Source organism: Mercenaria mercenaria, chromosome 18, assembly GCF_021730395.1.
Source record: "Mercenaria mercenaria strain notata chromosome 18, MADL_Memer_1, whole genome shotgun sequence".
Lineage (NCBI taxonomy): Eukaryota > Metazoa > Mollusca > Bivalvia > Venerida > Veneridae > Mercenaria > Mercenaria mercenaria.
The window spans coordinates 27,306,158-27,330,771 of NC_069378.1; the positions used below are offsets into that span (position 1 = coordinate 27,306,158).

General features: G+C 34.5%; 1 protein-coding gene across 11 annotated transcripts in view; it reads right to left on the bottom strand.

Moving 5' to 3' along the window:
• LOC123537945 (dystonin-like) overlaps positions 1–24,614 on the bottom strand; it is a 145,713-nt gene that overhangs the window by 12,430 nt on the left and 108,669 nt on the right. For 6 of the 11 annotated variants that reach the window (XM_053530502.1, XM_053530499.1, XM_053530500.1 and 3 more), the window contains 12 exons: positions 14,060–14,219; positions 11,086–11,247; positions 10,336–10,461; positions 8,379–8,522; positions 7,557–7,667; positions 5,685–5,762; positions 5,190–5,293; positions 4,386–4,681; positions 3,595–3,707; positions 2,561–2,698; positions 1,927–2,044; positions 738–803 (listed from right to left, as the gene is read on the bottom strand). In XM_053530502.1, the coding sequence (XP_053386477.1) occupies positions 738–803; positions 1,927–2,044; positions 2,561–2,698; positions 3,595–3,707; positions 4,386–4,681; positions 5,190–5,293; positions 5,685–5,762; positions 7,557–7,667; positions 8,379–8,522; positions 10,336–10,461; positions 11,086–11,247; positions 14,060–14,219 (1,616 nt within the window). The remainder of the gene's footprint in view (positions 1–737; positions 804–1,926; positions 2,045–2,560; positions 2,699–3,594; positions 3,708–4,385; positions 4,682–5,189; positions 5,294–5,684; positions 5,763–7,556; positions 7,668–8,378; positions 8,523–10,335; positions 10,462–11,085; positions 11,248–14,059; positions 14,220–24,614) is intronic. The other 5 variants (XM_053530506.1, XM_053530505.1, XM_053530503.1 and 2 more) reach the window with 1 other exon arrangement.

Below are 24,614 nucleotides of genomic sequence, written 5' to 3' on the forward strand. Positions count from 1 at the left end.
GCACCAGTCTAAGTAACATTTTCCCTCAATGTAACAATCGCTCTGATTGGCTAAAATCAATTTTTACTTTTCTGACATTTTTCACATCAGGTCATGTGACTTTTGAGTGCCTCATAGGCAGGGATGCCCCTTTATCAGGCAAAACAACTGTGGCTGAAACTTTCACCAGTCTTTGCCAGCAATGCGTACTGCAGCAAGCATCCTGTATGATCCTCTTCATTACCACATGACAATTTTGAAAAACAATGTAAGTATTAATCTTTGAATTTTAGTCGGTAAAAGTCCTTGAACAGAAATGTCATCATTTTGACAATATAAAAATAATCTAACCACTGTCTTGCATTCCTATCAATATCTAAGATAAAGATCAAAAGACAATTGAGCTTACAATTTATCTGGGGAAAAAAATGCAAAAAAAAAAAATGAGAGAGAAGGGAGTTCTTGCACCAGAACAGAAATTTAAGAATAGGTTGTAAGAATTACACCTACATTTAAACAAACAAAATATTTTTTCAAAAAGCTAAAAAAAATCATGTGAGAACGACTGACCTGTAATAATGCCAAACTACAAACTGTTCACCAAAATGGATTGACAGAAGAACAAATGAAGCAACGTAATCTACCCTCTTTTCAGAGGAAAGGAAAAAATAGCATGCAAAAGGACACCACAGTCCTATACTCTGTCAGACCCAAGAAAGCTAAAAACCTCATTCTTTCGAAAAACTTTCTGTACTTACTTCCATAGAAATGGTTTTCCAGAACATTATTTAATGCCCTTATATTGCTAACCCTTTTTTCTATAGCTACAAAACAATAAATTTCATTTATTTTTTTCTTGATCAAATTACTAAGTATTATTCAAACCTAAGTTCTTGTAAATAGCTGTTTGTAACAATTAATTTATTGTCTAATTTTGTTTGATGTACCGTAATTTACACCTGAATGAATGTCTACTCATTCACAAGACTAAACTGTGCTAAGTCATTATTAAGTGCATAACTGAGTTTAATGCACTTTTTTCAACAGTATTTCATGCATATGCAGATTACAAGAATCTTTCACTTGTCGAAGGTGTGCTGACTGATGGCAACTGTTTAAATGGTAACGAGGCTCTGCAGAGTTACAGCAAAACAGCTGCCTGAAAGTCAGATATTTCCATCCACACCTACAACCAGTAATAGATTCTTTTTCTTGCATTCCATATTCTTCAAATATTAAAAGAAATGATATAAAAAATAAAATTCAAGCTGTTATTTCAAGTATTATTATATTATAGTAACTTATGAATTTACACATTCATTGATAAACTGTTTTGGGTTTACACCACACTTTTTCAACATGATTTCTGTTATGTGATGACAGGCTGTTAACCTAGCTGGTGTTCCTGGATTCTGTATCAGTACTAACCACTTCTCTGCAAGTAACTGACATCCAGTCAACAAAAACCAGAGATGGAGGCCAAATGATATTAGACACAATGTCTTTTAACTTTTACCCAGGGATCGATATCATGATCCTACTATATGTAGAACTGCTCTCTCCCTGCTAACTGTGCAGACTGCATCCTCTGATTAATCAGAAGAGAACAATAAATTACTATTCACCATAATGTCATGTCAGTTGTAATGTAGAACATATACCTCGACAGCAACTAGAACCAAGGTACGCTTGTACTGAAGTTTTAGCCTTGTGCTCTACCTTAAACTTACTGGATGACTAAAGTAAATTAATAATTTCTTGACATAGTGTCATTGTTAACCTCTACTTTACTAAATACAATATAACATCATAACTCCAACCCTATTATTTTGGTTATTTGCTTTCACCTTACGTTTCCACAGCAAAAACATTTTTCTTCTTGTTTACAGTACTTTATACAAATATACACAAATTAAACAAAATCTAATGCCAAGGGAGATAACTTACCTCTACAAGGGTCATTAGTTTCTAAAAATTCATCTAGAGTTATCCATCCTCCTCCAACTCGTACCATAACACAACTGTTCAAAAATCGCACTAATCTAATCGTACTTTTTTCTCCAAACTAAAAATTGAAACACCAGCGTTGTCAATGTTTATGTACTAAATTTCTTTAAAGTTTTAGTTTAAACTTACTTATTTTACAGCTACTTTCGAGCAATTTGTTGCTCATTTCAGATTAATTTCCTCAATAACATTATATGAAAGAAAAAATTAAAACACTGTAAAATGTGAATATTGGTAAAGAATAGTATTAAAGAATTTTCTTCTTCGAAGTACATGCAAAATGATTGACAGAATATGACAAATCCATGAAATGTATTATATTAAATATCATTTCCTGTCCATTCATTGACAAGTCTTTTTTATGTAAACTGCACGTATTTTGTGGCATCTCACATAAGAATCTGTTTCCAAGTCATTTTGTTTACCACAAAACAACTGCAACCTCATCTAAGAACGTTTCTGTTGACTAAATGTTTATCTTCAAAACAGCAGCACATTATCGGAAAGTGGTGTTATCGTAACTTTGGCACCTTTCATTTAGATAAGAACATATCTGTTTTGTTTTAAGATTTACCCTATATTTACACTCGTCCACCATTTCCACACGCAGAGGGCTTCTACATGTACAAAGTGCCACCTCTCGGTCAATTTCATCGTGAATAAGTTCAGTATCTGACATCATCTTGTTCCCACCTTTTAATCTTTCCTTTTGCTGTAAAATAAATGTAGCGTTAACAAAGTTAAATCTCACAAACAACATTTACTACATGCAGATGTGATACCAAATTTGCATTTATGGTCGCAAATGTTTAGTCCTAAATATCGGCTAACATTTCTCAATCACTTGTTGTAACTGCTGCTGACCAGTCCAGAACTTGCTGAGTTTGTCCTATAAAGGAAATGACAGGTAGGGTATTCATTCATTTTTAGGAATGAAAATTGGCCATAAAACATTTTCATGTAATTTTATTTATATTTATTAATTATAGTTACATATGTACTGGTATATTTTAATAACATATGAGCCGTGCCATGAGAAAACCAACATAGTGGGTATGCGACCAGCATGGATCCAGACCAGCCTGCGCATCCGCGCAGTCTGGTCAGGCTCCATGCTGTTCGCTTATAAAGCCTATTGGAATTGGAGAAACTGTTAGCGAACAGCATGGAGCCTGACCAGACTGCACGGATGCGCAGGCTGGTCTGGATCCATGCTGGTCGCATACCCACTATGTTGGTTTTCCCATGGCACGGCTCATATATTAAATGTTTAATGTCGCTTTAATGGAATGGTTTACTTCCTAAGTAAACTTTAAGATTTCAATCAAGAAATATTCATTACAAATTTAATTTTGTGAGCAAAAATGTAAGACTAGAATGCAGGTGTATCTGAAATGCCTATTTTTCTAATACACTATTACAGTAGGGTATTAACCTTTACCCTGCTAAATTCTAAATGACTGTCCGTATTCATTGGCAAACTTTATTATTCAATGGGCACGAAAATTATAGAATACGACATGCAGCATGATCAGCTGACAAAGTGCGCTGATTTGGTCTGCATGTCGCAAAGGCAAATCAGAGCAGTAAGGTTAACAGTATAACTACATGTCTTTTTGGCTTCATGGCCTCTATAAATTCCTGGTATTCTATAAAGTCTCTATTTTCTCTATCAAACAAATCAAAGACAGCGTTCATTTCTGTCTTGTTTGTTTTAAAACCTGAAACAAAATAACAAATAGTCTAACAAATAGTCTCATTAAATTAACCAACCATTTTAATTGGTATTCATTTGTTTTGGTTTATGCTAATTTATTTAGGGTCAACTGTGAAGCCAGTTCAACAACTAATATATTAATCACTCTAGACACCACATTCCAAATGGAATCCATCGACACGACGGTATAAGAGAAGCCAAGTTTCCCTTTTAATTCTGATTGCAAAGCAAGTGAGCTACTGGTACCATTTTTCATGTCTTTGGAATGATGCAGCTGAGGATTGAAGCCATGACTTCCCTCACTTGAAGAGGACACTCTACCACTAGGCTATCGAGGCGGTCCAGGCTGTTATCATTTTCTTGGGAATTTCATTCTCAATTTTTACCATTAATACCAGGCTGTTATCACCAGGCTGTTATCATTTTCTTGGGAATTTCATTTTCAATTTTTACCATTAATACCAGGCTGTTATCATTTTCTTGGGAATTTCATTTTCAATTTTTACCATTAATACCAGGCTGTTATCATTTTCTTGGGAATTGCATTTTCAATTTTTACCATTAATACAGTAACGCATGTGTCACAATCCTTAAATGGCTTTGACTTAAGAAAATTACTCCACTCTGATACAAAACTTATCAACTCCTGTACACAAGCCCAAAATTCCATTGAGTATATTACCTGAATGTAACATTCCATTAACAAATTCATCCCTCGATAAAAATCCATCACCGTCTTTGTCTTGCCTTCTGAAGAAATCTGTTATTCTCATTTTCTTTGTTTGTAACCATTTTAAATATCGTGCTTTCCACAATTCAAAGTCAAAGTTTTTAATACTCTCCATTTCTAACAATGTATCTAAAGCGTCTTCTAATTTTTTCTTTCTATCAACACTTATTCTCCAAACAGTTCTCCACCTATTTTGTAATGCTATCACTCGAGGATTATGTCCATCTATTTCATTTAATCTTGAATGGCTGAAAAGAAGAATGGAAAAAAAAATTATATTAAAATACCTCTTTTGTGTCACAATTCTATTGACTTCTATGCAATTTAGCTACCAACTTCCTTGATATCATCAAAATGCATTTTAGTATTTAACAGAAGTTGTCACTAAAAAGTGACCACTGCACCTAAAATAGTCCGTTCCTATGGGTTTGGGCTTAATGGTACAGATCTGATCATGTTAAATATTTGTTTAATATTTCATTAGAATCACACAAACCATTTATTAGCTAAAAGGGGGAAAATGATGATACATACAAATTCATCAATATAATGATCACAAACTTTCTTTTCAGAGTAAAAGTGATGTTGTGGACTCAACCAATGGTTGAAACACCAAGTGCCGAGATACAGTCCTGCCTCCACAAACAATACCAGACCTACTTTTTTCCAGAGGTTATCAAATATGCAGTCACTTGGTAAATTTTAGTTAGCATTTTGTTAAAGTAAACCAGGCAACATACAACGCTATACACTAACCTTCCAAAATTTCTTGGTCCACCAGGTGATTTTGGTTCATGTTGTAAAATCTTTGTAAGGCGTTCAACATCAGCATTCTTACTGTTTATATCCTCATGAAATTCCTGAATTAAACATTATTATCTCATGAAAAAAAACAAAGCTTATTAATTTATCTCCTCATGAAATTCCTAATGAACAAAGGTTGCAAAATGATTTCATGAAATAAACAATGCAGTAAAAAATATAAAATATCTCGAAGAAGAAAAGATGCAAAACTTATGCATCTCATGAACTATTTTGCACAGGTATTCAAAGGAATGAAAAATTTATCTTCTACTAAAATTTCTGAAAATTTTCACTTCATGAAATATGCAAGAAAGACAAAAAATTGGGATTTTCCAGACACAATCGCCTTATGATACACTTAAGGTAAAAATTAGTACTAAATGTGTCTCTCTTTGAAATTCTCGATGTAGAAAAGGAATGAAATATTTATCATGTTCAGATACTCACAGCATGCTCTTTACACAATGTGTCTACAACACCTACATCATCTGGTATAGGATCTTTTTCTTTGGTAGATAATAGCACCTGTAATAGACACAACATAATGTCTAGTTTACATGGAAAAAGGCAGACCTGATAGTGACAGGATTAAACATGATTTAAAGAAAAGTTTAGATTAACAAAAAAACAATAAGGTGTCTTCTATGGTGTCCTGAAAAAGTTCAATTCTTGCTTACAATCAACCCTGTGCTGAAGGTCACATGTTAATACTCACTAACAATGGATGAGAGCAAAATAGGTCTAAGTGCAACTAAATAAGAAGTAGATAAACTTATTTCCATTTTACCACTTGGCTATAAACACTATTAGCTTCTTTCAATTAAATGTTTAAATTAAAGAATTGCATTGTAGTTCAATCCCTGAACAAAAAATCTGGCCAGTAAAAGACCACATTTTGGACTTTTGCAAGCATGTTTCTATAGTTTGGCTGCATTTCTTTTTACAATATTTGCCATACATGTAGATTCTTCAATCTTGCTATTATCTCAAGTGCATATTAATTTTTGTGATCACTGATCCATGTAATGAGAAAATGAAGATTCAGAGCTCATAAAATTTATTATACAGAAAATGGACAGGGTACTGAATGCATACTAAATTTATGTACCTATAATCTGATCAAAACATATGTTTTTCCTCTTTCAATTTAATTGACCTGAAATTGATTTTTGGCTTGAGTGCTTCCTCGACGAACATATAGATCCCTCAAAACATTACGGTCACCTAAAACTACATTAACAAGCAATGAGAAGCAGGGACTTTTGTATGTAAAACAAACTGCTCAGCTGCTGAGATTTTGACAGAACTAATATACCACCCTTTTCATGATAAACATATTCAAAGGTGCTTTACAAAGGCAGCAACACAGGGCACCAAATTTGTCCTTTATCAGTTCAAACACAGAGCAATTTGACCTGAGAGACAGGGACAGAGACACAGACAGAAATCTTTTAGATTCAGGCAAGTCTGTTTTACTTAGCCTAGCTCTTTCTGAATAGATAGCCTGATCTCTTAATTTGCCCTTTGTATAGCACTGATACACAGGAAGCCCTCTTTCTGGCAAAGAACTAGACTAAGTAACGCCCTCTTGGTAGTGGTAAAAAGCTTGTCAACTATTCTTTAACCTTTAGCATGCTAGATAAATTGTCGTCTGCTGGAAATGTCGTCTGCTAAAATTGTAAAATTCATCCAATTTGCTCCAAAATTGGAAGAAGTATTGTCAGAGTAGCAAACAGCTTGGAACCTGATCAGACGCCGATTTAATCGGCGTCTGATCTGGTTCCAAGCTGTTTGCAAAGGCTGTTAAATTCGCCTGCAGCAGGCTAAAGGTTAAGCACTTCCATGGAATTACACTGAACAATTTTTTTATTTATCAGTAACACTGCGGGGAATCACATGATCAAAATTATCTCTAAACCAAAATAAAAATATGAATAATATGGGATAATATTGAAGAATCTTTAAAAAAATTTGCTGTAAATTTAAAATATAGCCTATCATATGCCAACATACATGACTGTATCCTAAAACTACACAGATTTCAATCACAATCACCGTTTGATTATCTGGAACATTTCAAGAAACTGAGACTTATTATTTTCCTTAGTGTTTGTAATTACAGGATATCTATCATTATTGTCAACTATATGATAATTTAACAATTTTCATTAGTCACATGACAGGCTATGTTTAAATTTCATATCTTATCATGACAGGACATTTACTCATGCTCTTCAAAATATAACTTTGGTTTAGAGATTATTTTGATCATGGGATTCCCCACAGTGAGTAATCAATTAAATAAACAAGAAGAATCACCTGAGCATCTGTCAACCATGACAGAAGCTCCTCCACCAAAGCTGCGTTGCCTTGTATCGCCCGTAATGCATCCTGTAATCTGTGTTCCCTTGATTTTGCACGCTGTAGTAACTGTCAATATAAAATACAAAGCAGTTCAAGTGGTGTCCAAACATTTTTCTAATACAGTATTCAAGGGACATTTCAGACATAAAAGTATAAAATATGTAATGATGTAAAACCAAGTATGAAAATTTAGTTTTTGGTGTTAAACTCATATAATCCAGGCCAAGAGAAATGTGCAATTAACATGGACTGAGCTAACGTTAGTGCTGCTTAAACCAGTTTTTCTAATATTTCCAGAACAAAGTTCAAACAAGGACTATTGTATTTAGCAGAATTGCATCTAAATTAAGGAGATTAACATGTTTTTCATGCATCTTTTCTCCTAACGATAAAAGCTGAGCCTAGATTTACAGATACTGATTAAATCAATTTGATTAATTTTGTACAAGATCAAGATCCAATTCTGTGAAACCAATTTAAATTTGTGGGCATAAATTTTCGTGGTTTAAGCAAAAATTGGTATTTCCTGGTTACATGTCTTTGTGGATTTAAAATTTTAAAGATACCATAATTGGAACATTTTCTTTGTTCACTGGAACTAAATTCCGTGAATTGAGGCCACCATGAAATCCACGAAAAATAGTCCCCCACGAATCTGAATGATTTCAAAGTTTTGATTACAAGATACTCAATTTACACTGCTGTAAAACACAGGTACAAACAATCAATAAATGTTTGTTTTAAATTACCCCACACTATGACAAGTAGACAAATTACCTGATCCCATCTTGTTTGTGTAATGGTAAGATAATATTTGACAAATCGGATGGCATTTGGATGGCAGTTGAGCAAGATTTCTTCGGCTAGTAATTTGATTTTATCCACTCCTTCCTGGTGATCTCTTAACTCTGCTTGGAATTTCTACAACAAAAATACAAGAGCTTTACAAAATAAAATATGCAGCTATCTACAAAGGCAGAATGACATTTTTACCCCCTTTAAATTCAATGCTTAGTAAATCAACTGTATACAAGACACAAATTTTATACCCCCCACCCCCCCAAAAAAGAGCAAAACGAAAACTTGCTATGTATAGTTTATATTAATAAGAAATAAACATGCTTATGCGTATCATGTGTTTTGAAACAGTACACGCTTAATATTTTCTACATTTGAAGTAAATATCAAAAGATAATATTAATTTTGTGAACAATGCATATTGGATATCTTTAACATCTCCATTGAAACAATGGCTGTTCAATATGTACATCTGATTTTTTCCCAGCACAGCCTGCTCTATAGAGGATACTTTGTATACTAGTTTTTCTAAAATCAACTGGTCCATCATTCAATTTGGGCAAAACCATTTTGTTATCTGAAGAGTGTTCACTGAAAATTTACTGATTGAATAGCGACCAGTGCAGATCATGTTCAGCCTGCACGGACGATCATGTTCAGCCTACACGGACGTGCAGACTGATCTTGGTCTGCACTGGTCGCGAAGGCAGGATCACTTGCCGCCAGCAGGCTAAAGTTTAAAGGAAACCTCTACAAGTTCCTTTTACTGCTACCTACAACTTTTGTGCGAGAAAAAAGTTATTCAACAGTATGTCAATTCTGCACATGACTTAAGATCAACACTGTATGAATCATTCTGAATTACTTTTTTCTTCAATAAACAAAGACAACCTTTCATCAGGAAATAACAAATTTCTGTTGTATACAAAAAAGGAAAACACTGCTCACAAAAAAAAAAACAACATCTTAATAAACAGGTAAATATTACACTACAAGCAGTTTAGTATCTTCAACTGATGAACTATAAATTTTCAGCAAAAACACAACCAAACAAGCGATGCATTTAAGACATTTCAATTAATAATACAACTGACTTTTGTCCCAAAGTCACCTCTAGCATGTAATTGCTTGGGACATCTCTTTGCAAGTATTTATATCTCAATTTTGAATGTCATCAGTTTCTACCATATGTTACCACTTGTGCAAATATTTACCTTATGCTTGCATACTGTTCTTTTAAGAATTTACTACACAGTGCAATATCTACGTATATGCATCAATCTTGTGTTTCTGTATCAAGTTTGCTTGTTGAATAAAGTATGTCAACATTTCAGTTATTTATGGCGAAAATCCCTTAGCAGTATTAACTGTAAATAACCAACAACTTCCTCAAAAGAATCAGAGGTCAAGGAGGAATGACATTAAGCCATACTGTCTTCAGGTAACAATCAAGGAGAACATTGAGTTGGCATACATTATGCAAGTACCTTTCTCATGACAGTACAGTTTTAGTAATGTACTAACCCATACTAGCATGTTTATGTAAGTATGATCCTTGTGCTAACATATATTTATACAAATACTAACCTCAAGCTAGCATGTACTTATGCAAGTACTAACCTCATACTAGCCTGCATTTTGTAAGCAATAACATTATGTTGGCATGTATTTATGCAAGTACTAACCTCAAGTCAGCATGTATTTATGCAAGTATTCACCTCATGCTAGGCTGCATTTTGCAAGCAGTAACATTTACGTTGGAATGTATTTATGCAAATACCAGTACTAACACCATATGGTCCTGCATTTATGCAAGTTCAATCCTCATACTGGCCTATATTTATGAAAGTACTAACTACCTCATGTTGGAAAGTGTATATGCAAGTACTAAATGTATTACTATTACTTGCCAGCATAAATATAGTACCACATTTACCTCATGTTTTTCTATCAGCTGAATGATTGCAACTTCATCTTCTGGTAAAGACTTGAACTTGAGTTCAGCCTCAGCTTGTGGTAAAAACTCTCTCATCACCTGGACAACTCCCTGGAACTCTTCAGCCTGTGAAAGTAACAAAAATACAACTAGTTTGAGATCTTCCCTGACCTTGACTAACAAACAGCTATTTAAATCTCATGACAGGGGGCAAAATTGCTGAATGGAATTAAGTTTAGACTTTAAAGAGACACCAAGAGAATATTCAAACTCTGGAGTGTTTACCACAATTTACCACAAAGGATACTAATTTGCATAAGACCTTACAATCCTCTTTCACAAAAAAAAACTTTGAAAGGCGTTATTCCTATTTACAACTTTCAAACGTAGCAAAGCCTTAAGTGGAAGTTAAAATACCTTATAAATGTAAAACTAAATTTCATTTTTATCTCTTGTTTTTGTTAAACATTTGCTATACATTCCACCAAATGAGTGCAATTCCCAAACAGTGCACTGCATATTCATTTTTCAAGCAGATCAGAAATTTTGTAAAGCCAAAATATTTTTAAATTTAAATAATTTTTGGGAACTATGAAGTTTAACACACCCTTATGGGCAGGGTATTATTTTGGTTTGTAATCATATTCTAAAATGGTGAAGTGTGGGGCTGAGAGGTGGTGGTGGAGGAGTGTCATTTATAAGGGTATTACATATTCTTGATGTGGTAGAAAAGAAAATAAACAATTGTACCAGCTGTAATGATTCTTTGAGTTTAGCTTCCCTCACTTCACTCAGCATGTTCACTGCCTCCCACAGACTGTTCAATTCCTCCATCTGTATGGGCGGCAAGTTACCCGAGGCTTTCATTGCAGCGACCGTCTGCTCCCTGGCTGCCAGCTCCTGCTGCAGTGCCTGTAACATTACAAAATAGTCAGATATTATTTTGTTTGGGAAACAAGTAAATGTGCAAGCTTTACACATTAAATCATAATACAGAGATGATGAAAGATACCAAAGAAAACAAAATGGAAGAAACTATGACGTACAGCTCTTTACACAGTTACCAGTTGAAAGGACCTGGAGTGTGATCCATGTAAAATACAGAATTTTAATTCGACACGGAGAAATTTCATAAACAAATGTACATTGCTGACTCTAAGTTAACAACAAACTGAATTGTTTCTTCATAGATTATGGAGATTTAGGCAATAAAAGTAATCAAAACTGTTCCCTGTTCAAAAAAATGATTCCTTAGACTAGATTTAATTGCCATCCAAAGCAAGCCTGCCGATTATGAAGTTTTTTGTTTTCGTTTTTGTTTTTGTAAAATCATTTAAGCTATCTAGAGCCCTTTGTAAAATGCACTTGGCCACATGCACACCCCACTCCCTCATGATGGCCTATTTTCAGCCGCTAGTGGGTATACAATTTTAAATGCAGTGACCTTGACTGTTCACCAACTAAACCTCAAAATAACAGGTATCATCTACTGTCCAAAGGCAATCAATCATTCTATCCAGTTTGACCACCGTTATTCTCTTGTTATTGATTGGAAACCAAATGGTCTATCAACTGACAATGAGCAAAATTATATTATAGCCACTCTTCTTCAAGGGTCTGGAAGGGGAGGTCCATGGTGGTTAATAAATGAAATTATTAAATAATACAAAAACAAAATCCACATTTACTTTTCCTTTAAATATAAAATCATCAAATTTGTGTCTTTGCGGAAAAAAACAACAACAATTTTTCTAAACCATGAAATATTTATCTGTTTTCACAGAATCTATAGCAAGCCTGTAGGTATTTCTATAAACAGCTGACAATGCAGTAATGATACATTAAGTTTTTATGAATTAATTATCTTTTTTTGTGTGACAGCTTCACTTTATCAAAACATCTATGAAAATGCTTTCAATGGCAAAAAGGATAATTGTTAACCTGAATTGGATATAACTTCAGTTTGATACAAAACTTTAACTGTCTAGCCTCAATCTGATAAAAAAAAACCAGATCAACCTAATATGATATCTAGATTTGGTGAACATTAACAGTATTACACAACATCTAAATTTTAACTTTCACTGCAAAATTAGTATGTTTCACAAAAAAAATCTTTTTTTTTTAATATGCTTTTATCATCTGAAGCTTAATTAAGCACATCATGTCTTTAGGAACTGATATGTACAAAATGTGCCATCTCTGTATCTACTCTGCATCCAAACTAACCAAGACAATCACAGTGCAAAAGCAGTTACTGTTCTCCTATGCCTGGACTTCATATTGGCTGTCTATCTAATACATAAAGTTTCACTAAGATTTTCAGAGCTGGAGTTCTTGACTCCCACTGGTAAAAGTCCCATTGTGAAAAAGTGGATTCCCATTTTTTTCAGCCAGTCAACCAGTTAGGCGCAAGCATAATATTAACCAAAGTTGCTCTTTTTGTAACCACATAAAACTATTGTAAAAATGCTCTACGAAATTTTTTATCAGTTTAGGTTTCACAAAAACAGTTTTGTTTGTTTTGGGTTTAACGCCATTTTTCAACAGTATTTCAGTCATGTAACGGCAGGCAGTTAACCTAACCAGTGTTCCTGGATTCAGCTGTACCAGTACAAACCTGTTCTCTGCAAGTAACTGCCAACTTCCCCACATGAATTATCAGAGGTGGAGGATGAATGATTTCAGACATAATGTCTTTTATCAAATCGTCACGGAGAACATACGCCCCACCTGAGGATGGAACTCGCGACCCCGCGATCCGTAGACCAACGCTCTCCCTATTGAGCTAAACGGGCGGGCACTATAAAAGCAGTATATGTACCTACAGCAACACAATTATCTACCGACATACAGGCTTGAGCCTGCCTTTGCAGACAGTCACCTGTAGTAAGCAGGCACTTGTGTTAAGCAACCAGTTTAGTTAACTTCCCAAATTATTTCCACCTGACTTAAGCAGCCATAAATTATCACTCCTCAGGAGCAGTGATTTTCAACTTTTTCAAGAACAGGCCCAGCACCAGTCACATAGGAGATTTTTCGAGTCACTGTACACAGGTTACAAAAAAGTGGATAAAAGGCAGTAATGAAAAATATGCAGTTTTGAGGGAGAACGTCACAAAAACATATAAATTGGGAATTTTAACAGTTTTGGGCAATTGAGAGCTTTTACTGGTCCTATCCAAAGAGGAAAATAATGCTGGGCTGCTTAACACAGGCATGGTTGTATAAACCAGACGTCACTAACAAACTATTCTTATTATACCGTACCTCAACGTTCCGTCTGCTTTCCAATATTCTAGTCTTTATTTCCTTAGTTTTGAAATATATGTTTTGAAATACACATGTATGATTTGTATATTTATATGCAGAAGAGATATCATTGCTTTAGTATGCAATCTAATGAACGCATATAACACGATTCTTTTGTACCTTGCAATATTCCGCAACAATACAATTATAACATACATTTACTATAATGAAAACTTGACTAGATCACATGATTCAGAATATTAATGAATTGTGCAAATTGATGTTTGTTTGAAATGGTACAGCCAAGAATGTTATATTACGACCCAAAAAAGCATTCAATGTAAGCTGACTTTAGATAATGAAATAACAATTTAACATGCTACAGTTTTCAATATCCCCAGAGACCCACTATTACTCTGTTTACTGCCTGCCTTTATCTTTTGGTCCATGTATCGTACTGAAATAAACGTACCTTATGCTGTTCAATCAGCATGCTGACTGTGTCAAGGTCGCCGAGGATTGGCTGATCCTCTCCGAGACTGGATTGTACCTTGCTTAGCCATTCCAGCATAGAACTGAGGGCGTCTGCAACACGCCCCGATGTCAACAAGGCCTCGTCCAGTTTGTTTTGACTGAAATACAAAAAAAGAAAAATAATTTTAGTTTGTCACCTAACATCATGATTCATTATATCAGTGAAGTTTTCATTTTTAAAAGTAGCAAAACTTCTGCACAGATGCTTCTTGAATTGCATGTATATTGTACATGTGTCTGCAGTGCAATTCGGATGGGATTGGAGACTGGTATCTAGGTCTGGTTTCCCTAAAAAAAAAAATTTGTAACACATACTTAATGTCTTGCACGCACCATATCCTTTTTCGACTAACTGATCACCTGTTATGTACACATCATTTATGTATGCATGCCTGCCTGACTTGAATTTGTATTACAAAATTAAATTATTTTTAAGGTCTCTATATAGCCAAAGTTTTGTGAATATAGAATATAACTTCAATTACATCTGTAATCTGTTTTTCAATCCCTGAGCTAACAAAGAGTGGGGAAAAGAGCGGGGTAAGGGTACATACAAAGAAGGAACAGATATTAATCTGAACATCATTTTGCAAAAGGCTCGGTCCCCTAGCTGGGCAACAGCCTAAATCATGTTCTTAAAGGGAGGGGGTCGGGGACAAACCGAAGAACACTTATGCAAGTTATAATTTTAATCAGGAAAATCAGTACAGTATGAAATAGAACTGCCTGTAATACTGAGGTTAAATATATTTTATGACACACTGCCAAGTTTAGAGTTCTGTTTAACAACTTTATCACTTGAAAAGCAAATATATAATGCAAATTGCTGAACTAAATTGGCAGATAACGAAAGTCACTTTTCCCATTCATATTTCGATAAAGCCGACTGTCCACCATATTATCAGAATTTTGTTTGGTCAGAAAATGAACCCTAATGTCGCACCATAGTACGAATAAATAAGTAAATAGTTAAATTGCCTTCTGTTCAAACAAGTGGCTAAAATAGGCCAGGTCATTGCTGAGACAGACTGAGCAGTCAAAAACAGTCACAACAGAAAAACTTTAAATATTCCTGTAACTACCTATTTTATTTATTTATTTTGTTGGTTTTAACGTCGCACTGACACAATCATAGGTCACATGGCGACTTTCCAGCTTTGATGGTGGAGGAAGACCCAAGGTGCCCCTCCCTGCATTATTTCATTACGAACGGGCACCTGGGTAGAACCACCCCCCTTCCGTAAGCCAGCTGGATGGCTTCGTCACATGTAGAATTCAATGCCCCGAGTGAGGCTCGAACCCACAGCGATGAGAGGTAAGTGATTTGAAGTCAGCAACCATAATCACTCGGCCACGGAGGCCTCTTGGTACTACATAATTACTGGAATATAGGAGATTATTACAAACTCAATAATAACTCCATTTAATGAAATGTCATTATTTTTCCATTTTGACGTTCAAACTTCATATCGGGTGCTTGACGCCATTTCTGGTGTCAGTCTCAGGCATGCTGTCAAAGTTCTTTATAGATGGTGTTTTCAATTTAACTAAAGAAAAATTTATATCATTTATATAATAACTAAATGTGTAGTATGTGTATGTAATAAAAATGTTATTAGATTTGCATCAAGAACTACAATGCACTCTTTCTTTCTGCAGAATAATATTGCGCTCCTACAGATGTGCAATATTTCCACTGCAGAACTCATACAAATCTAACAGCCTATAAAGATGTAATGCAAATTGAGACCCTGTTACGAGAATACAGAATTTAAAGTTTGGAAGAGACTATAGTGAGGTAGGGCGTTTAAACCACGTATTATAGGTTATATAACTGTTTGGAGGCTGCTCTAAAAACTCAATCATCTGACTGGCTGTTTCCAAGCATGAAATCTCTAATTTCCAAAACAATTCCCATAACATCATATTACAAGATAATATTAAGTTCAGGTTAAAACAGTTTATCAATATCAGGTACATGTTCTTCTCTCCAATTACACAACCATGTTCAAATCATGGATTACGTTTAAAACCCACGTCTTCATCAATATTCATATAATACCCCAATGGCTGACTTTCCTTTGCAGAGATTTTAACCCATCATTTACCGATATTTGCTCAACCTGGCACAATGCCTGATGGCCTAATTTTTCTACGAAATGGGATTTTCAAAATCGTTAAAATAGATCAATCAAAATTTAAATATCTCTACCAGTGGGACATTAATTCCCACTTCATTCTGAAATCACATATTTGCATAGAATATTTAAATCTCGTTAAATAAACTATGTATGACGAAAATAACATTTTAATACAATCTTTATAACTTTATATGGCTTTAAATGAAAGAGCGTATCTTCTGTGATATGTTTACATATAAGCTTCGTACAGAAGATTAAAAACAAAACTGCAACACTTTCAGATTGAATGTGACCCGGTTCAGATATGGCAAAATTTCATGATTTGATCTCGCTGTATTTGGAAAAAAATGAAGCACTTAGAGACCCAGAAATACAATTTTTTTTTAGTTTTTCATGATATATTCAAGCACTTCCCATGACTTTATACCCATAATCTTTTTTTGCAACTCGGTGTTATGTAATATGGTACATGTACTTCTGACAAGAAAATCGTAAATATGCAATGCTTTATCTGAATTCTAACTGAATGAACTTCAGATCATTTCCACAATGGAGATAAACTATAATATAATATGGAGATATGGCTACAGGTATAATTATTTTCAATTTGCAAAAGGGGATATAAACAGGGTTAATTGTGTGCTGTTACAAATCTCATTAACAATGCTGACAAGTATGACAATGATTTTTTCATTCTTGTATTAATTATGCTTTGTATGAAACTTGCCACTAAATCAATTCAAAACATCTGATACTATGGCTGTATTTTGCTAAATTAAATTCATCTTTCAAATAAATTTATACAGAAACAGATCAGACTGCTAAAGCAGCATTATACATGTATGTACTTACTGATATAATTTACTTTGTTGTTTTTTATATATACAATTCCAATTCAGTCTGACAAGCAAAGATCCCCATGTTGGCGCTTATAGTCACACTGACACTATAATAGTCAGAATCTTGTAAATGAGATGTGAAACCAAAATTTGTAGTCCTGTTTGGCGCCATATAATCTATACTGTGTTGGTGGGCCAAAAAACCCAAATAAATAAATAAATTTTAATTGGCAGCATTTCTAGTTCTTGATGGTGGGGGAAGTCCAGGGAAGTCTGCAGGTGCCCCTCCAAGCATAGTTTCAGACACGGACAGGCAGCTTGTTAGAATCAACAACCTTCTAAGCACATCGTCACCTTAGGGCAAAAAGTGAATAAGTCCTTCTTTAGGTCAATGCAGTTATCCACTTCTTGCGTTGAGGTGACGACATTTATAACCAACAACCTTCCAGATTATTTCGGGCACAGATGGGCACCTGAACAGATATACCAATTTTCGACAGCTTTCAAACATGAAAGAATTCTAAATCCTAATGAAGTGAGGATTCAAACCCACACCAATGAGGGACAAGTGAGCTCTGGACAATTTAATGAGGTGAGGTGAAATATAAATGTCTTCCCAAACAACTTTTTTTAACATTTATCCTCATTTAGAACTTAAAGGTATAGCCGGTTGCCTAGTAAAAAGACAAAAGACTGGCAGTCCGGATCCTAAAATTTAATGGACGGAACTCTCTAATTCTGTATTTACACATCCACTCTCTAATTCTGTACTTACAAATCGATACTTATAAATATGCATGTTTTATTTGATATTTACCTAAGACAGGTGTGCCTACAGCAGTAAAGTCAATATTTTTACAAGTACAGTTGAACTTCAATGGCTCGAACTCGGATCTTTCGAACACCCGGGATCGCTCGAACTCTTCGTCCGGTCCCGAATTTATTCCTTCTTTATTCTTTATAGTTCTACCCCGGATCGCTCGAACTTCGATAATTCGAACTCTCGAACTCATTTGGTGGTCCCCTCGGCTTAATTACAGTGATAATTACACCTATTCAGTCGAACAGACAATTTTTGCCGGGATGGCTTGTGTTTACAAAGTTTTTCACACTTCTGCCTGACATTCGTCTTTAACCGGCGTGTGCGTAATTTTCACACGCTTACGTAATTAGCGTCGGTATACGACAAACAAATTATAAAATGTGACTTTCGTTCACTGCAATGCTTTAATGGGCTTTGATTTATACGAATAAAATTATTTAAAATGATTGAGCAATGTACATACTACGTCTGTCTTAATTTTTTCTGCATAAAAACGGGAGATCCGACGTCAACTTTCATACTGCTTTAGCATGGCTGAACAACTTAGTAAAGGACCCGGATACGGGGGGATAGCTAAGTCGGCTACTGGAAAGCAATAAATTTGATAATATTTGTACTGGACTATGATTCAAAAAGGTTTGTTATTCATGTATTTCTATTTGATGCTGTCTTCACCAAATTCTTATAATTATATTAGTGTTTTATTTGTGTTTTTTTCCTTATCATGTCATGTTTGAAAATAAATAATAAAGCGTATTTCAGCGTTCGTTTTTTATTTATCATCGTATCATACTCACATTTAGCTACAATATGACAATATATTACGATGTAAGGTTTGTAACACATCATGCCCTCGAATTCCCAAATTCAAAATGGCCTCCAATTGGATGGCTCGAACAACGGAAAACTCGAACTAATTTTCTCGGGACCCTCGAGTTCGAGCCATCGAAGTTCGACTGTACCTTATACATAAGAACAAACATATTCCCGCCTCCAGTCCATATAACTGGTGTCTAGAAAGGACAACCTAAGCAATATTGATATCATAAAGTTTAAATCCATTTTAAAGTAAATAACTTCCACCTTAAGTATTTTGATAAAATTTATGTCTTAACACTCTTATTGAAATGTTTCAAGAGTGAATTTCAAAGGCTTTTTTCATAATATTCAAGCAGTGTATTTCTTAAAACCCTTCATGTCACAACAACCTGAAGTAAAAGCATGCCCAAGAAACAAGAGATTCTTTTATTCAATGTCTGGATTAAGTCATATCTTAAAGCATTTGTTTACATTTTGCACATTTTCAAGGCCATGTTTCCATTCTAGGAGTCAAGCTGCATAATTATACCTTTTTCCCCTTTTTATGTGAAGCTGTTTCAAAACTATTTTTGAATATGCAATAAATTTTATAATTTTAAAGGTATTCTCAGTAAACTTTATGACATAAACTACATCTACAAAATGTATAACAATCAGAGTATGCAAGAATGCATTAAATTAAAAAGGAAATATGCAGTGAATTTAATATAGATAAAACTGATAAGTCTTGTAGCATTAAGCATGGTACATCATGAACATGATACATTTTCATTTTATGCACTGTATTTTTCACAAAAAAGCAAATTTATGGGAATTGCAGGTGGGAACTCAAGCAGAATGTAAGCAAATATTATGTTCCCACATAAAATTAGTAATTTGCAAGAACACATAAATCATTTTTACTGATATAATTATTTCATTTACTTGAAGATTACATATCTATGTATTTTCATATGTATGGTAAATGATTGCCTTTGTGCAAATCTATGAAGTTTTTCTTCAGGTGTTTTGCTTACTGGACTATAATAATAATAATCCTAAATTAATGCATTTTTCTACAATTAACCTTTGATCAAAGCTAACTACATTCATCATGACTGAATAAGTAAAATAAAGATACAAACAGTTTGAAATAGCCCCTAGTTTTCTAGTTTTATTGATAAAATCTTATCTGACTTTGATCTCTAATTAAGAAAATGTCTATCATAAATCATTGTTATATATCCCAATAAGGCAGAAGTTATATTATTCCAGTCGTCAATATCAAGACTGTAATTCACATGGTTGAAGTAAACAAGAGGGCCATGAAGGCCCTGTATCGCTCACCTGACCTAATGACCTAAAGATCATCAAGGTTAACATTCTGACCAAGTTTCATCAAGATATGTTCATAAATGTGGCCTCTACAGTGTTAACTAGCTTTTCTTTTGATTTGACCCCATGACCTAGTCTTTGACCCAACATGACCCAGATTGAACTTGACCTAAAGATCATCAAGTTTAACATTCTGACTAAGTTCCATGAAGATACAGTCATAAATGTGGCCTCTAGAGTGTTAACAAGCTTTTCCTTTGATTTGCCGCCATGACCTAATTCTTGACCCAACATGACCCAGATTCGAACTTGACCTAAAGATCATCAAGTTTAATATTCTGACTAAGTTTCATGAAGATATAGTCATAAATGTGGCCTCTAGAGTGTTAACAAGCTTTTCCTTTGATTTAACCTAGTGACCTAGCTTTTGACCCCAGCTGACCCAGATTTAAACTTGACCTAAAGAGCATCAAGATAAACATTCTGACCAAGTTTCATTAAGATAAGGTCATAAATGTGGCCTCTACAGTGTTAACTAGCTTTTCCTTTGATTTGACCAGGTGACCTAGTTTTTAATCCTACATGACCCAGATTCAAACTGGACCTTAAGATTATCAATATTAACATTATGACCAAGTTTCATGAAGATATAGTCATAAATGCGGCCTCTACAGTGTTAACAAGCTTTTCCTTTGATTTGACCTGGTGACCTAGTTTTTGACCCGAGATGACCCAATATCAAACTCGTCCAAGACTTTTTTAAGGATAACATTCTGACTAAGTTTCGTTAAGATTGGGCCAAAATTGTGACCTCTAGAGTGTTAACAAGCTTTTTCTTTGATTTGACTTGTTGACCTAGTTTTTGACCCCAGGTGACCCAATATCGAACTCATCCAAGATTTTATTAAGGGTAACATTCTGACTAAGTTTCATTAAGATTGGGCCAAAAATGTGACCTCTAGAGTGTTAACAAACTTTTCCTTTGATTTGACCTGGTGACCTAGTTTTTGACCCCAGATGACCCAATATCGAAATCGTCCAAGACTTTATGGAGGGTAACATTCTGACCAAGTTTCATTAAGATTGGGCCAAAAATGTGACCTCTAGAGTGTTAACAGTCAAATTGTTGATGACGGACGGACGGCGACGGACGCCGGGTGATCACTAAAGCTCACCTTTGAGCACTTCGTGCTCAGGTGAGCTAAAAATCGAATAATGCTGCTTTATTGGAAGAAGTTACCTTAAGGCAGTTCGGGTTCTTCACATTCAGATCAAACTTTTGTCTACAATGTAGAATTTTAAATTCTTAGACCCTGATTTTTTTAAACTTCAGAGCAAGCTAAGAGAATTTGGCAAATAAAAAAGATATATGGTTGTGTGACTGATTTTTGAAAAATTGGGACATTGCACAAGTTTTCATAAAGGGTCTATGGGGAAATCGCAATCTCAATAACATTTTCGCAAATAGACATTTAATTTTCTACAATTTGCCCACGATTAGGAAGTTCCATAATCATCCATGTTTAAAAGAGTGTCAAATATTCACTGCTATTTATACATGCAATATATTTGCAGCAAATTTATTCTTCTGAAACTTTGCTAAGCTATCTGTAGCCACAGACTGGACCCTCTTGCAGTTTAGTTTCATTATAAACTACCTCAGTCTACCTGTGACAAACTGAACATTGATCTTAACTCAACTACTTAAAACTTAATAGGTAGCACAAGGGTAAATGGGGTAGTGCAGAACCAGACTAAACCCTTCCTTCACAAGAGGATTGTGTCCAACATATGCATGTGGATGAACTGCTTTGCAAAAAGGGAAATTTAAAATACAAAAACTTACTGTTCACTAACAAACCAAATATACTGGAACCCAGCTTCTGCTGCAAAACTGAAGAGTTAAAATGTTGGCATTTTTTATTTCATTTGTATCTTACATCAAAGCGAGACCTATGATTTTACATTATTCTCAAGGATATTTGGATAATTTGATAAAAAATATGCTTTTCAGGTATGGTAACCCCTATTTTTCGTGTAAAACCTTCAAAAATGCAAATGTCCAACTTATGAAAAAGGGAGATAACCTTACTATGACTAAATGTAAGGGGGTTAAAAACAAGACTTTTATTTGCGGCTGTTATCAAATTGTTACTGAAATACAATTTTGACAAATATAAATTAACCTTTAACCTGCTGGCGTCAAGTAGTTCTGCCTTTGCGACCAGTGCAGACCAAAATCAACCTGCACGTCCGTGCAGGCTGATCATGGTCAGCATTGTTCGCTATTTAGACAGTAAATTTTCAGTGAAGAGTCCTTCGAATAATAAATGGTATTGCCCAAATTGAATGATGGACCAGTCTATTTTAGAAATTTAGCAGGCTAAAGGAACCTTGTTAAGTTGTAGGTTAACTACCTCTTAAACGATTTTAATCCTAGTCTTAGTGGTTTATAATCTAAGTTAAAGACTTAAATTAATGCCCTACCACTTACATATCCAATTAACTTGGTGAAGCTTAAGCTTTCCACCCCATTTAACAGCAATAAAAATTGTGAAATTTCACTTCTTAAGACCATAATGTGTTGCACTTGTTTCGCTTTTTTCTACCTTTTTACTACAAGTTTTATGGTGAAAATTTTGCAAACTTTCATAAACAGAACATCAGTTCATCATCAACATACATAGATTTCCAATTTTCTTGCCAGATTTTTTAATTGAATGCTTCAAAATGTCTTTTTTTCCGCCATTTCTTTCGGCTTTAATTAAGCAAGGTTGATCGAAGGCCAATTAACCCTTATCACATGAAGCGTAATCAAAGCTGTCAGTGGTACAATGTCCGTTAGACAGAAAGTTGTCATATTATACATAGACGTAATACACATGACTGCCTGTCAATATATCTCAAATCTCGACTGACATAACCCCTGTCTAGCAAAACATGTGGGGGACCAGTCTTGATTTACACTAGCAATGATACTGGTTGGTATTTGACAGATTAAATATTGCAAAACAACATGATTTATATAAGCAAATGGCCAAAGATTTACAACAGCAACCAACTGCTTGGATAGAAATGTGACAGATTTATTAAAAAGCCCACTTGTTTGTAGTGTCACAGGTTTTATGTCAGGTATACACAACTCTATCACACTATAATACATGTATTTTTTATCAAAATGAAAAACATATGAACATGAACAATCCAAACACACACCTAAATTTCTTGGAAGAAATTTTATATAAGTTATACTTGCTGTTATGGTTACAGGAAACAACTAACTGTAAAAATCTATATAAACCCAACTTCATAACAAAACTGGAGACTGACATGTGTGCAATATTTGCTTAGAAAGGAATTACCTCCCTTTATGATATGTACAAGCAGTACAGTGCTGGTTTTATATAACCACTGTTTGTTCTCTTTGTTTACCAATGTTTACTCTAATTCTGTGGCTTTATTTAGAATATTTACTAACAATTCTTGTAACAATAAAGTCATTCAAGTTTTATGATGGACTATCTGTAACATTTGTACAAGCAGGTAATAAATCAGACTAAGACTTGAAATTCAACAGAAAATCTCTACAAATTGTTGATGCATCCAGTTGGCCAGACATAAAATCTGTAAATCAACCCCTATCATGCTGGACACAATTGATTGCTGCTTTCATCATCTGCACTGTTCACCATTCAGTCAGTATTTTTTTTAGAAAGCATCCCCTTTCACAGTTAACAGTACTGTCCAAATTGAAAGATGGACAAATTCATTATAAATATTTAGCAAGGTAAGGGTTAAAAGACCAGAATCAGGAAGAAACCATTTCCTAAATCCCTCATATCCTGCTCTTACAAGAATGTGTAATACAGACGGCGTTGAATTTTCAATGCCCTTGAAATAGTCAACCATACCATTTTAGGATATGCAAATCTTGCGTGCAATAACATTATGTGACACATCTGACAATATTTTGAATACAAATGGCTATGTTTGCACCTATAAATCATAAGTTTCTGAATGAACAATTTTTAATCATCTTTCAAATCATAAATCTTTGTTAGGCAAGATAAATACCTTATGATTATCAACTCGAGCAGTTGTGCAAATGAAGCATGCAAAATGCTCTATGAAATGAGCCGTGCCATGAGAAAACTAACATTGTGCATTTGTGACCAGCATGGATCCAGACCAGCCTGCGCATCCACTCAGTCTGGCCAGGATCCATGCTGTTTGCTAACAGTTTCTCTAATTGCAATAAACTTTGAAAGTGAACCGCATGGATCCTGACCAGACTGCGTGGATGCACAGGCTGGTCTGGATCCATGCTGGTCGCAAATGCACTATGTTGGTTTTCTCATGGCGCGGCTCAAATGTGTGGTTTTAAATTCTGAATGAAAATGTATACATTTGCAACAGGGATCTCTTTAAAATTTGAATTATCATTATATTTTGCAGTTTTGTTAGAATGTTGTTTTTTTGAAGGCCTATCTTCCATAGCAGCTGCCTGGCTTAAAATGCTTTGTTTGCTCATGGATATAATATTAACGATTTATGAAT